General features: G+C 29.5%; 2 protein-coding genes across 2 annotated transcripts in view; both read left to right on the forward strand.

Moving 5' to 3' along the window:
• LOC119667263 (rhophilin-2-like) overlaps positions 1-7770 on the forward strand; it is a 70772-nt gene extending 63002 nt beyond the window's left edge. The window contains exon 10 of the mRNA XM_038076553.1: positions 7756-7770. Coding sequence (XP_037932481.1) covers positions 7756-7770 — 15 coding nt within the window. The remainder of the gene's footprint in view (positions 1-7755) is intronic.
• A 24-nt stretch (positions 7771-7794) lies between these two features.
• The window catches only part of LOC119667265, a 7063-nt gene continuing 572 nt past the window's right edge, over positions 7795-14285 (forward strand). The window contains exons 1-5 of the mRNA XM_038076554.1: positions 7795-8432; positions 8614-8907; positions 12222-12350; positions 12429-12734; positions 12798-14282. Of these exons, the coding sequence (XP_037932482.1) occupies positions 7842-8432; positions 8614-8907; positions 12222-12350; positions 12429-12734; positions 12798-14282 (2805 nt within the window). The 5' untranslated portion in view covers positions 7795-7841. The remainder of the gene's footprint in view (positions 8433-8613; positions 8908-12221; positions 12351-12428; positions 12735-12797; positions 14283-14285) is intronic.

Genomic DNA, 14285 nt, shown 5'->3' on the forward strand with positions numbered 1-14285 from the left:
GCTGAAAAATTTTTTAACAACTCTAATTTCAATCAGTATTCTTTAGTCAACGAATCCTGAAACATTCTTAAGATTTCCTTTATATCTCATCTTATACTTGACAAATTTTTAATGATTATTATCTAGACGGTGAATCATAAAACTACATAAAAATCCCACTTTTCCTTCCTCCATCAGGTGTATTATTACATTATCTTAAAATTTTCTTCACACCGCATTTCATCCTGATATAAACACTCTTCAATGATTGGCGGTGAATTATGAAAATTTATAAGAAATTATTTGGCATCTCTTTTTGTAATGAGAAAATCTTTTTGAGATGTTCTGAATTACTTCATTAAACCTTCTCCCAGATTCTAATCCTTCTTTTAATTTTCTGCTTGTGATTTACTTATTACGGGAAACCCCACAGTATTCGGCATTTAATTCAATATTCAATGAGTATATTTCGCTTTAAATAAATACAACTAAATAAAGAAATACATGAAACTGATTTGTATTAATTCTTAAATATAATTTTAAAAGTATTCTAAAACAAATAAATAAGTAATTATTATTTGATATATAATATAGCTTCCAGCAAACCAAGCTTGTGCCAGATTCTAAAAATAGTGCTCACCCATCACATATAAAAAACTTATAAATGAATGTTTATTAAATTATTAAAATTAAAAAAAAACATACCAACTAAACTTTTAAATAAATATAAACAAATAATATATAAATATAAACGAATCGAATATTATATATTTTTTATAAAGATATAAATTAAAGTCAATATCTGTCAAATGAAGTTTTTTGAACTTAAAGCATAAATATAATTATACAAATTAATTAGAATTAAAATTTTAAAAATATATTATTAAATTTAATAACAAACAATATTTTTTAAAATTTTTTTTTTTTTAATATCCAATAATTATGTCTGAGGGCTAAATATTTTATCGTTTGCTGTCAAAAACGATTTATCAATTTAATACCACATTTGAGCGAAACGCAAAAAGCCTATCAATCTATGAAGTTATTAAGTATATATTTTTAAGTGTTTAAAATAAAAAAAAAACTAAATTTCTTTTAATAACATGTTTTAGTTGACTACACCCATTAATTAAGTAGTTAAAAACTAGTTATTTAATACTCAAAAAGTATTTAATGTAAAATTTGGTTTTTTCGTTGTAATTTTTATTAATATATAAGTTAAAAAATTTTTTAAATAATAATTATATTTAAAAATAATTTAAAAAATATTGTACAAATTTTACTAAATATAATGGGTGCCTATTTTTACTATATGTATGTACAAATAATAATTATTGATATCATTTATTTAAAACTAGTGAGTTCAAATAATTTTTTAAGTCATTCAAAATAGAAAAAGTGCTTTTCACTAAGTTTTTTAATCTTTTTTAAATAATAAGTATTTAATGTTTGCTATAAACAATGCTGGTTCGTTAGAAATAATAAGGAATTTTTAAAATAATTCACAATTTATATTAACTCAATTTTATGCTAACCACCATTTACTATACTTTCTTTGTTTATTCTCAAGTCCATTTTTATATTTCGCTCAAAAAGTTCTTCAGTGACGCATCTTATTGCTTACTATAGCACTTTTATTTGAACCATTAATTTTTTTTTGTTTACGCAACTGTTTGAAAGCATTTATTCATATATTTATTATTAATTTTTATTTAATTTTTGTTTTTCTAAGATTTTGCAATTGTAAAAACAGTTGTCAACTTTTAAACCTAATTTCACAATCCACTTAGCTTGCGTTTCAACGAGTTCAGTCATTATTCATTAAAAAATAATTAAAAGATAATATTTAAAATTAATTTGAAATAAATGATATGCTAATTTTTTCTTAGAATCTGATAATATAATGATTCATTTTTTCTAAATAATAATAATAAATACTTATAAATATATGTTAGAGATAATCTTTAAGAGAATATCATTGCCTTGAACTTTGCCGTGCACAACAGTTCTTACAGGTATGGAGAATGCAGTACTAGATATACATTTTGGTTAATCTGAGTATCTGGTTGTCATCGTTTAAGTTTCAAAACTATTTTTTGTATTTTGTTCCGGTCCCATTTTTAACACCAGAACTGCTAATTGAAGTCGAAGTGTTTAAATAAAATCGGGATAATTGCAATGCCTGAGTTAATTATTTTAGTAAACTCTATCTATATTCTTTCTGATTTGCCTTGGTATCTTATTGTCAGTTTAGTTTTAAAAATACTTTTTTAGTCTCATATTTAAAGTCAAAGTGCTTTAATCGAATTAAGGATTAATTACAATGTCCATTTAATGATTCACTGATTTAATGATTCCTATAAATGCCAGAAAAAAATACATTATTAGTGTCGTATTCAAGAAATCCATTTATTCCGATATCAACTAATGTGGTTCCCGCAATATTTCTTATTCTTATTCTTACTTTCTCTAAATTATTAATTTGTAGAAGTATTTATATAGAGTTGTTATATCCAAAAAGCTTCAAAGTTCAATATATTAATACATTAGAGTTTGGTTTAATAATTAGTAACACTGTTTATGTCCTCATCATCATATTCTTTTTCTCTAATTGTGTGCAAAAATATATTTCTCTTTAGTGATATCTTTAGCAAATTTATTTCCATTCTAAATTGTTTTCACTTTCCATATGATTTTTTAACCTATTTAATTTTTTTATAAGACCCAAAACTTAACTATCTTTCTTTTTTACTTTGAAGAACTTGCTTAAGTGGGTGACCAATGATCAGTCATCATTTCCAATTCAAATGTATCTGATGCTGTGAAGTGTGCTACTTTTTGTCTTTAAAATTATTTTTATTATATTTTTTGGTAAATTTGGTAATACCGGTTTTTGTTTAAGTTTTTTCTTTTGTTTTCTGTTATATTGTTTTTTTTTTAAACTTCGACTTATTGCAGTTTATTCAGTTGAAAAAATACTAAAAGAAAGGTTCGCGAAAAAAAACGAAAGTTATAAGCGAGCATAGCTTACTATTGAAAAGATACAACTAAACATTATGTTGTGGACTTTCAGCAAAAAAATTTCAACTCAAATATTTAAGTTAATCAAAATATAAATATATAATTAGGTTGAAAATGAAATTTTTTTTAACGGTTTTACGTATTTATCTGTTTATTAGTGTGTTAAAAATATTCAAGCATAGGAATTTATTGATTTATGATGAATTAAAAATTAGACTAATATAATTTTTTTTAATTTTTATATCTTTATAATTATTGCAACTTAATTATGAAATAAATGTTAAAAAAAAACAATAGTCATTATTTTATTTGACAGCGTTTAGTACTCCGTCATTGTAATCTTTTAGGTCTGGATAATTTATCTTGAATTATTTTCATTAAGATTTCTGATAACAAATAGTTGACACCATCAGTCTAACTCAACATTTGAATTATATATAAAATCTGCAAACTTTATTACTAAACTTATCTCGTAAATGTAATATAGTAAGTGTATATAGAATACTTACTAAAATACTAACAAGACCTGCGGTACTGCACCAATGTTTCAAAGTTAGAGTATTTCAACAAGCAGACTATGCATGAACTCTCATGATAAAGATAAATCTATTAATCACCTTTCATGTGTCTGTCTTGGACTTCAGACGAACCGGCTCTTATATCTAGAAGACCGTTCCTTTACATTCCTTTACTTTACTATCAGATCTTATTAATTGAATCTGGGGCACCAAATTGCTTAACAAGGCTACACTAGCACCTATACTAAAAAAAACAGTTAATATAGTTTGCCTCTTTCTGGTAACTCTAAAGGCACTATAATGGGCAATAGTTGTTTCCGAGTGTAGATGTTGTTGTTCGCAACAAAACGCTTTCTTTAAACTTAACTTGAACAAAAGTTACCTAAATCTTCTTATAAGTGAAGGTGTATATATAACTGTACATTGAATTATTTCTGGTTTTTTTTAAATGTTTCACTTAAACAAACCCTTATCACTTAACAATTATTAAGTCATATAAGAAAAATTTTATAAAACTCACCACGCACTCATATAGTCTGCATTCACTAAACAAACAACACCATAAGAGCCAGCTAATAGCACTAAAAAAACGAAAAAATAAAAATGAAATACAATAAGATATAAAATAATTTTAAAAAAAATTTCTATATGAAACGTCTGTAGAAACATTTTTAATACTAAAAAACATTATGCACTTTCATCGCCTATATACCTAACATATTTCACCTGTTGCCCCTATAAAATGAATAAACTGAAAATTCAAAACAAATAGATGTATATACAGCAGTGACGACGCGTGCCCTATCTGGAAGGGTGTGCGGCCCTTCTATAATGTTGTTTTTACATGTACCACTTATATTAAAATATATGAGATCTTTTATTAATAATAACTATATTGTATAAGGCAACAATATATTCGCAATATTATACTAACAATTTATTAACAAAATAATATATTAAACAAATTAAATTAATAATTTATATATATATAAGTTTAATATTATATCAATATGGAAGAAACAAAACTTTTCACATAATTCTCGTAACATCAAACCAAATTTTTTCAAACAAAAGAGTTTGTACTTAGAAACATACATGTTTGTGCAGTGATCAAACAAAATCGAAACCACTTGCAACGTATAAATGTGCGCACAAGTACCCCGCACAATAAGAACAGAAATTCGTGGGTGCTGCTGTTAAAAGGGGAGAGACGAAATGTGATAGAAATGTATGCTGAGATGAGCTGCAAACTTCAACCGCTCATGCAACCACTTTGGCAAATCATCATGTTGGATTCGTATGCATGCAGTTGATATTCGAATAGAACAGAAAATTACTCTCATACAATTCCCACATATAAATCTCTATTTCTGATATTACGAACGGGAGAACACGCACATTATTTTGTTCATATGCAACGTATAAATGTGCGACCACCTTCTTTGAACACAAAGGGGAGAGACGAAATAAAATAGAAATGTTCTGTGAATTGAGCTGCAAATATATGAGCACAACTAACAAGTATAGCAGGTAACAGAAGCAAATTGATTGAGTTTTCATAGACAATTATATTTAATTGTTTTTGCTAAAACTTTAAAAATGTGTATATATGGAAATGTAATAAATAATAATAATTCTTGATGTGAAGATACTTAATAAATTCCTATACCTATGTTATTTGACATTTTGCAAATTATGTTAGGGTGTTCACCGCACACCTCCGCACCTTAGAGCAGTCGTCACTGATATACAGCATGTGTATATGTTACTTTTTGTAATTATAAGTTGTGTACTCTGCAAAATAAATAAATATAGTTCATGTTCAGTAACACATATGTTGCAGTTTAACATTTTTTATTGCTGCATTAAAGCATCCTGCATGCGAGCCCTTGGTAAACATCTTGCAAATGTGCTCATTAAGCACAATTACTTTAACAGCTTTGAGCATAATATTTTTATATGTTAAGCAATATTGTTTTTTGTATTTTTTGTTAAAATATTTTTGCAACAAAAATTAATGTCATTTGGTTGTCATTTACTTGTGTGCTGCCCAACACGTGCGACATATTATCTTAACCACTCAAACTAATTTAAGTTTTTTTACCCTACACCACAATAAACCATATTCCATAAAACTGGTACTACTGGAAACTTCATACTCCTAAGTTCAAATAGGTTCAACTATTGTAAGTGTTGAGTTTCTTCTGCTCTTCTTAAGCGAAGTGAAGACTTGCCATTTTAATACACTACCATCCTCTACTATTCTTTTTAGAAACTTCCTTTAGGGCTTTTCACTTCCGTTCCGCCACAATTGCTAGTCTTCACTTATATCAATGGAGTGACTGGCTTCATGTCGGTTCTTCTTACCTTTAGCATATAATTTATTTATTTAATTGTTTATTTCTGTTACCATTTCTTTAAGGCACTCCATACTAACAATTCACGAATACAATTGTGTTTTTTTAGGGAAACTCTGAGTCATGTTACACTTTATTTAGTTGCGCCAACGTCTTTTATGCAAATGTTAAAAACTATAAAAGTATCTACCAAATTGAGTTTAGTGTGTTTGCTTTACGCAGGTATAAGATACATGAGTATGTTCCTCATTTTATATTGATATCATAAATCAGCCTGAAGTTGAAGTTTTGCAGTACACTAATGTGTTTCAAAATAAAATGTGCGATTAAATTTTTAGGTTAAATAGGGTCAAACTGAAGCGTATATATATTTCAGATACATTTAAGTGTGCTATAGTATTTTGTGTGTAAAGTTAACTACGTATTAGTAATGATATGACTCATGTCAGTGTAATAAAATAAAATAACATGTAATAAAATTTTTCAACAGCTCTTATTTTAATGCCGTGATATTTAGTTCAACTTATATTATTTGCTATAAGAGCATATATATATACTTTATTCCTTTAGTTCATATATAACATTATGCTATAAAAAAATATTTTATAGAAAGGTTTCGAATAGTAAAGAATTGCAAGAACAAAAGTTTTTATTTATTTTTAATAAATTGAATTTTTGGTTGACCATATATATTAGTTGTTTCAAGTATTGCCAAATACGCATCACAAGTGGTCTTGGAATTATTTCTTATATATACTTTACCGTAAATAATTTTTTTAAACTGCAAGTATCAAGGTTTTGAATTAATACTCTGCCAAATTTGAAGTTCAGAGTCATACAAACTCATAAGCCAACTGGCCCAAAAAAACAAATACCTAGGCTTGAACTAATACTCTGTCAAATTTATCCCAAAATCGTACTTGACTGTATATATTTTGTATGTTCGAACTTGGAGTTTTGTTAATTTGTTGTAAAAGTTCATTAACAAAAATATAGTTTATTGTTTATATAGCCTGGAGTGACTATATTCAAATAGTTTTAATATAGTCAATAATGACTATATTAAAATAGTCATAATATAATTAATAGTGTCAATATTATAATAGTCATAATCAAGTCAATAGTGACTATACTGAAATAATCATAATAAAGTCAACAGTGACTATACTAAAATAAGCATAATAAAGTCAATAGTGACTATATTAAAATTGTCATTACCATCACAACTGATGTTAAAATCAAATTTAATAAAAATTTTTTAATTAATATTTCTTAAATGCTTGAAAGTTAAATTCATTGAAGTTGCTGGGTTTTGAATATATAATAAAGTTCGTTTATGATCAGTTCTGAAGCATACACAATCCACCAAAGACTTTCTCTCTCTAACTTTGTTTCTACTTACATTTCAATAGAAAATCAATAAAATATTTATATTTGTACCTAATTTAAGTTTGTTAAACTTAAATTGTTAATGTTTAGAAAATTGATTTTCACACTAAGTTTTCTCAGTAAAGTTTTTTAATAGTATTTTTTTATAGACTTCTCAGTTTTATAGTTCTTTCACCGTAGATTCAAAAAAAAAAAGAATATGATCATTGTTTCAAGAAACAAATGTAATTATCTTTTTTAAAGTTTTATTTAAAAACACAGTTTCATTTTATTTTTAACAAAATTTGTATATTACATGAGTTAATATCTTATAATAAAATAGTGCAAGTTCCATTAAAAAATAACAACCACAATGATATATTATGACATTTAGCAAACACTAATAAATAGTATTGACTTATCAATCAAAAATTACTACAAAATCAACACTTCGTAAATCTCTTGATAGGCAATAAAAATTTATTTTAACACTAAAAAATTTTAATTTTTAGCACAAGTTGGTATAATAAACTTCGCCCAATTATGTCATTAGCTTAATTAAATTGAAAATAATTAAACGACAAATAATTTTGCCAAAATGATTAAATTTCGTTATAAGCGTAAAGATCCCACAAATGTGGTTCCTGCCACAACTACAGAAACAACAAATACAACAGCTAATACTGCTACAGCCACAACGAAACTAAAAACCAAATCAAATACCTTGCCGACAACGACGATAGCAACAACAACAACATATCCGAGTAACAACAGGGATTTCAATAGTGCAACCAAAGAAAACTTTAAACCCCTAAACGCAAACATCAATGGTGTTAGCAATTTCTATGCAACATCACCGCCACGTTCTCAAACCTCCACACCCATAAATATTATTAGCTCGGCGCCACAGAAACTCCAACATCCGCAACTTTGTCAATTGATAAGCAATAATGGCACTTTGCCACGCAGCAGCCCAAAGAAAACCATTGAAGCATACGATGGTCACAACAAATCGGCCACATTGACACGCCAATCAAACAGTAGCCGCAAAGTGAGTGCACTGGCCAAAGTAGCCTCCACGGCTGAGTTGGTTGGCATAGGCTATACCAACATCAACACAATGGCAGTTGGTAATGGTTTGCCTGCGGAAGTGTTAGCGGAACGTGATAGATGTATCAGTGCTGTGATTGTGAGTTTGTAGTTTATAAGTTAAAAAACATAATCATTTGCAATGCATTTACCATAAGAAGTTAATCAGTACAATTAGATCTATATTGAATAGAGTAAATAGTATTTAATAGCAGTTAAATATAATTTTCTTTGTATTTCCGCTAAAACTAATTTATTTCCTTTCCTTTTATTCTATTTAGGAACTTTTTCAACAATTGCAAACTAGTTCAGAGCCTGCGTTGTGCCCTGAACCTTTGCGACGCGCCTTGGCAAGTGGTCCATTAGCTGGTCGACGTTTTCCCTTAGGATGCTTGGGTGATGCAGCTGAATGCTTTGAGCTATTACTACATCGCGTCCATTCACACATTTCCGATAGCGATGGCGATGCTTGTGAGTCCCAAGCCTGCATTGCTCACAGACGCTTTGCTATGCGCGTTATTGAGCAAAGCGTTTGCAAATGTGGTGCCAATTCTGAGCAACTGCCATTTACACAGGTCAGTAAAACGGAACTGCAATGCATGTACACTACATGTTCTGTTTTTAATTATAGTTAACATTAATGACTTCTACATATATGTCTTTAACATTTATTAAATAATTGCATTGACATCATTACCAATAGTTATTAAAACTTTTAGTGATTGGTAATATATTGCCGATAGCATAAAATACATAAAAGTTAGCGTTACTAGTTGAAACAGAAATAGTTAGCTACTTTGATGCTGAGTTATCGCCGTATTGTAATTCCAAAAGTAAACCTTAATAAAACAGAAAGATTTCTAAACGGGAGGGAATAACAGCAACTAAATTATTATTTTGAATTAATAAAACTTTTCGCTGACCATAAACCTTTTCGAGTATAACAGAATTAAACATTATCTGTAGTCTTTGAAAAGTTAGCGTTACTAGTTGAAACAGAAATAGTTAGCTACTTTGATGCTGAGTTATCGCCGTATTGTAATTCCAAAAGTAAACCTTAATAAAACAGAAAGATTTCTAAACGGGAGGGAATAACAGCAACTAAATTATTATTTTGAATTAATAAAACTTTTCGCTGACCATAAACTTTTTCGAGTATAACAGAATTAAACATTATCTGTAGTCTTTGAAAATATTTTTTGTACTTAATAATTCGCCAATAATTTTTCACGACTGTAATTACTAAAATTTCAACTTATACTTCGACAGATTCGATGTGCTACGCCACGTTTTAGCTAATCATAACCATAAATCATTATATCCATGTAGAATAATAATAACATAATTACACATCATCCAGAAATATGTTTTCTGGACCTTAACTATTCATAAATAATTTTTCAAGACTGCAAGTACTCAGATTTCAACTAATACTTAGATAAAACTAAAGTGCCGAGCCAAGTCTTAGTAAATCAATACCATAAACCATAATACCCATATAGAATTATTCTATTATTTTTGTAGAGACATTATTTAGTACATATATTTAGTACGTTATTTTTAGTACATAATTTTCAGTACATAGTTTTTAGTACATAATTTTTTATAGTTCTTTATTTGAAGACTTGTGAACTTGTGAATAAAACACTCCTGTCTCTGATATATCAATCCAATTTTAAATTCAATATACATGTTGATCCAAACCTTGCCTTGTATTTTACAGCTAAATATAAAATTATTATTATTATTATTTAAATATTCTACATGTGACATTTTTTAGTACTACATTATTTTGAGATATTTTTTGATGAGTTTAGATGAGCACATAGTTGGAAATAGTTCGACAATAATTTTTTTAAACAGTCGGATTATTGAATATTACTTGCGATCCTTTCTGCAATTGCATAAAAAAATATTGTGATGATAAATCTTATGATTTAGTAGTCAAATCACATCACCCGAATATAAAACTATACGTCTAGAAAAAGTTTTTGGCGCTACAAAAGCAAAATAGAACGTACCGGGTTATTCACAGGAATATACTCTGTCTTTCTACATAAAATTATAGTTATTTTTTATACACATACACATTTATTATAAACTGTAAGAACCTACGGTAATAACTGGTATAGTCGTCTGGATGCTGCTTCAATTACGACTAGGTTTGCAAGAATACTTAATAATTTATTTAAAAGTTCCTCAATTAATTTTAATTTTCAAAATAATACAATTAAAAATTAATTAAAAATATTATGTTACAAAAAACAATAATTAAATTTATAAATACAATTTATAAATACAAGTGCATATAGCATTCAACATATACAATAATAATTTCTAACACAATCTCTTAAAAACGAATCTAGTATCAGTTTATAAATGTTATTTTTATTGCATTTAGTATTACTAGATATATCCAGTAAGCAAGTGTATATAACTATCACTTAATCTTAACAAAAGATTCACTTATAACATCTGCAACATAAAAAAAATTTATCTCAGATTTATCGCTCCTCAGCAAAAGCAAATCAATTAACCTTTTAGTGCCCACACAAGTACATTTAGTGTTTTTCTGATCTCGTCTTCATGGTATTTTGCATTAAATCCAGTTCAGAGTATCTGTACACTATAATGCCATTTAAAAGTTGTATCTAATGCGCAATTTTTGGCATTCAATTAACATTAACAGAAGTTAATAAATCACAAGAGATATTTTTTGTTCTGTGAAAATATGCAACGTTTATTTAAAAAACTCTAAAAACATTTAATTGGATTTATTATTTAATTTTTAATTATTTTTTATATTTAATATAAGGTTATTCTATCCGTAAATAATTAAATTGCATTAATGCGTATGTTTGAGACATAGAAATAATGTGGAGTTATAGTAGTCAAAGTTTGGAAGTAGATATGGATATAGCCAAAATTTTGTATAAGTTATATTAATATTTTTTATTTATATTTATATTTTTTTAATATATATTTATACTTATTCAGTCTAATATAGTTATAACACATTTAAGGTTTTTGGTCTTATCAATTTCCATTTTTCAACACAGCACTTCCAAATAACCATATATGTATATACATATCGTATCGTTCATATCATAAACAAATCTGTTTTTTTTCATAATATTTGTTGATTTCATTTAATCAATTTGAACTCATTTTCAAAATTCTTATAAAATCGTCTAAAAAGTGAAATGAAATGTATCGCAATGTAGGTGTAGGCCTTTTTGTATTTTAGAACCGCTAACGTCATTATATCTAAATAGCAGTGCTTAATCAAACCGCGTTAAACGGCTACCAACTGTCAACTCCGCAGAAATTTGATTAATGAAGCATTGGAGAATTATAACGCTAAAGTGAACGCCTTCCATCTGATAATTATAATTCAGTTGGATTAAACTTTTATAGCGATTAAATTATTTTAAATGTATGGCTACCAACTTGAAATGAACGCCAACACCATTTTTGGTTAATTAAACTAAATCAAAACGACATTAATCGCATAGCTAAACACGTGTTTTAATTTTAAATCCAAATTAAAAAAAAAATACTGATTTATTTTTGCAACAGTAAAAAAATATTAGAAATCACTAATACAGTAATAACTTAGGTGGGAGGTTTCCGGTGTTCACACCATATCTTAGACCAATTTTTTTTTTCGGCAATGGTTAGGTTAACTGCTCTAAAACAGACAATCTGTATTGCCTTGTTTTGTCCATAATTGATAGCTTTTAATTGTTTCATTTTTTTTATATTGTATATAAGATTTATTTTTTACTATAGATTTTTTAATATATTAACGGGTTTGGAAGTTTGTGAATGAACCCACACGGCTGTCAATATTAATTAATTTTCAAATATTTTTTATGATTTTTTTTAGATGGTGCATTATGTCTCCGCATCGGCACTGACCTCACAAAATAGTTTGGCTATGCAAAATCATCAGCAATTAACTTTTGGTCAATTATTACGCGCGGCAGGCAATATGGGTGACATCAGAGATTGTCCGGTAAGATAAAAACTATACAGTTTTGGTCTTATGCTCTATATTGATTTTGTTATTTCATTTCCTATTCACCTTTAATAGAGTGCTTGTGGCGCTAAAATTGGTATATGTCGCGCCTTACTTAATCGGCCAGACGTTGTTTCCATTGGCATCGTTTGGGACTCAGAAAGACCAGCAGCAGAGCAAGTACATGCCGTACTTAAAGCAATAGGCACAAATTTACGCCTTTCTGACGTTTTTCATCAAGTGTCAGAACAGCGCTGGGCTCATGGAGTGCAACATGAGCTCGTTGGTATTGTTTCCTACTATGGGAAACATTACACGACTTTCTTCTTTCATACTAAGCTCAAAGTTTGGGTTTATTTCGATGATGCCAACGTAAAAGAGGTATGTTTTATGAGTTTCCTTTATACAACCTTAATGGTTTTACAAAATCTTTATTCATATTAGGTTGGTCCAAACTGGGAAGGAGTAGTTGACAAATGCAGTCGTGGTCGTTATCAACCGTTGTTGCTTTTGTATGCTGTTCCTCAACCAGCAACGGCGCCACAAATAGCTCAACAATACTTACAGGAGTTGAGTGCACAATCCACAGTTGTACGTCGTGCAATTACACCAAGTCCGGAAAAGCCCAATATGGGTAACACACGTCGTGCTATTACGCCTACACCATTACGTTCGCCCAATGACTATCAGAACCTAAGTGTTATACAAAAGAATATATTTTCTACCGCACAGAATAAAGGCAATGATGAGACTGACGCTTACATAAGTCGTAAAACTGTTGAACATGTATTGCATGCACAATACCAGAATCTCAACGTCATACAGGACAAAATTTTTGCTAATGGTACAGCCATTGATGAGAAAGATGGCGCTTATCTTAATCGCAAGCCCATTGAAAATGTACTTAACGCACAGCTCGCACGTAAGCAGCATTTGCAATTACAGCGCAGCCACAGTGCTGAATCGGGACATATAAGCGGTTCCTCAAATGGTTCATCACCACCAAGTGATGGTCTTACCATGCCAGATCATCTTAATCAGCCACGTCGTCGTGATTCTGGTAATTGGTCCGGTGATCGCAACAGTGCCAGCTCTGCTTCATCGACTACTTTGGATAATCCCTATTTATATATGGTAGGCAAACGTGGTCCACCTGCTGTACCACCAAGTCCAACACGTAATGGTCTACCATATGATCCGGGTTATGATTCATTTTCATTGAGCTCCACTGATTCATATCCACCTAAACATCCACTCAATCCACAATTGGCAAAAATACCAGAAACCACCTCAGTTGTGCTTTCCGGCGATTGTGAAAAGTTGTGTCATGAAGCCGATCAACTGCTCGAGAAATCACGTATAGTTGAAGAATCACATGATCTTGAAACTGCTTTAGTTCTCTGCAATGCCGCAGCTGGACGTGCACGTGCAGCAATGGATGCACCATATAGCAATCCCCACACTATGACTTTTGCGCGCATGAAACACAACACTTGCGTTATGCGAGCACGTAGTTTGCACCGTCGCATTTTGGTCGAAAAAGGCGCTGATATGGATGTGATGTTGCCTGAAACGAAGCACACACGCGAAGGTAGCAACAGCAGCGTTAAACACGTTCGTCAAAATAGTAAAGATAAAACTTTGGATAAACCTACTCCAATGGCGGTACCAGTCACAAATAACAATAAAAGCATTGAGATCTATGCCACATTGCCGAAGAAGAAAAGTCCTCTTAAAACGCTAGCTACATCAATTGGAAATGATGAGAACGCCATTGAGTACGAAAGTTCGCAGCCTATCAAACAAGAACGTGAAGGACGATCTCTATTTGGACGCAGTAATAAGCAAGAAAAGGATAAGCGCAGTCGCAGCGAGGACCGTAATAAACTGACGCGTGAGTTCTCATTAACTGAAACATTGTTGGTCAATGCA

The sequence above is a fragment of the Teleopsis dalmanni genome, chromosome 1 (genome assembly GCF_002237135.1).
Source record: "Teleopsis dalmanni isolate 2A chromosome 1, ASM223713v2, whole genome shotgun sequence".
NCBI classification, from domain to species: Eukaryota; Metazoa; Arthropoda; class Insecta; order Diptera; family Diopsidae; genus Teleopsis; species Teleopsis dalmanni.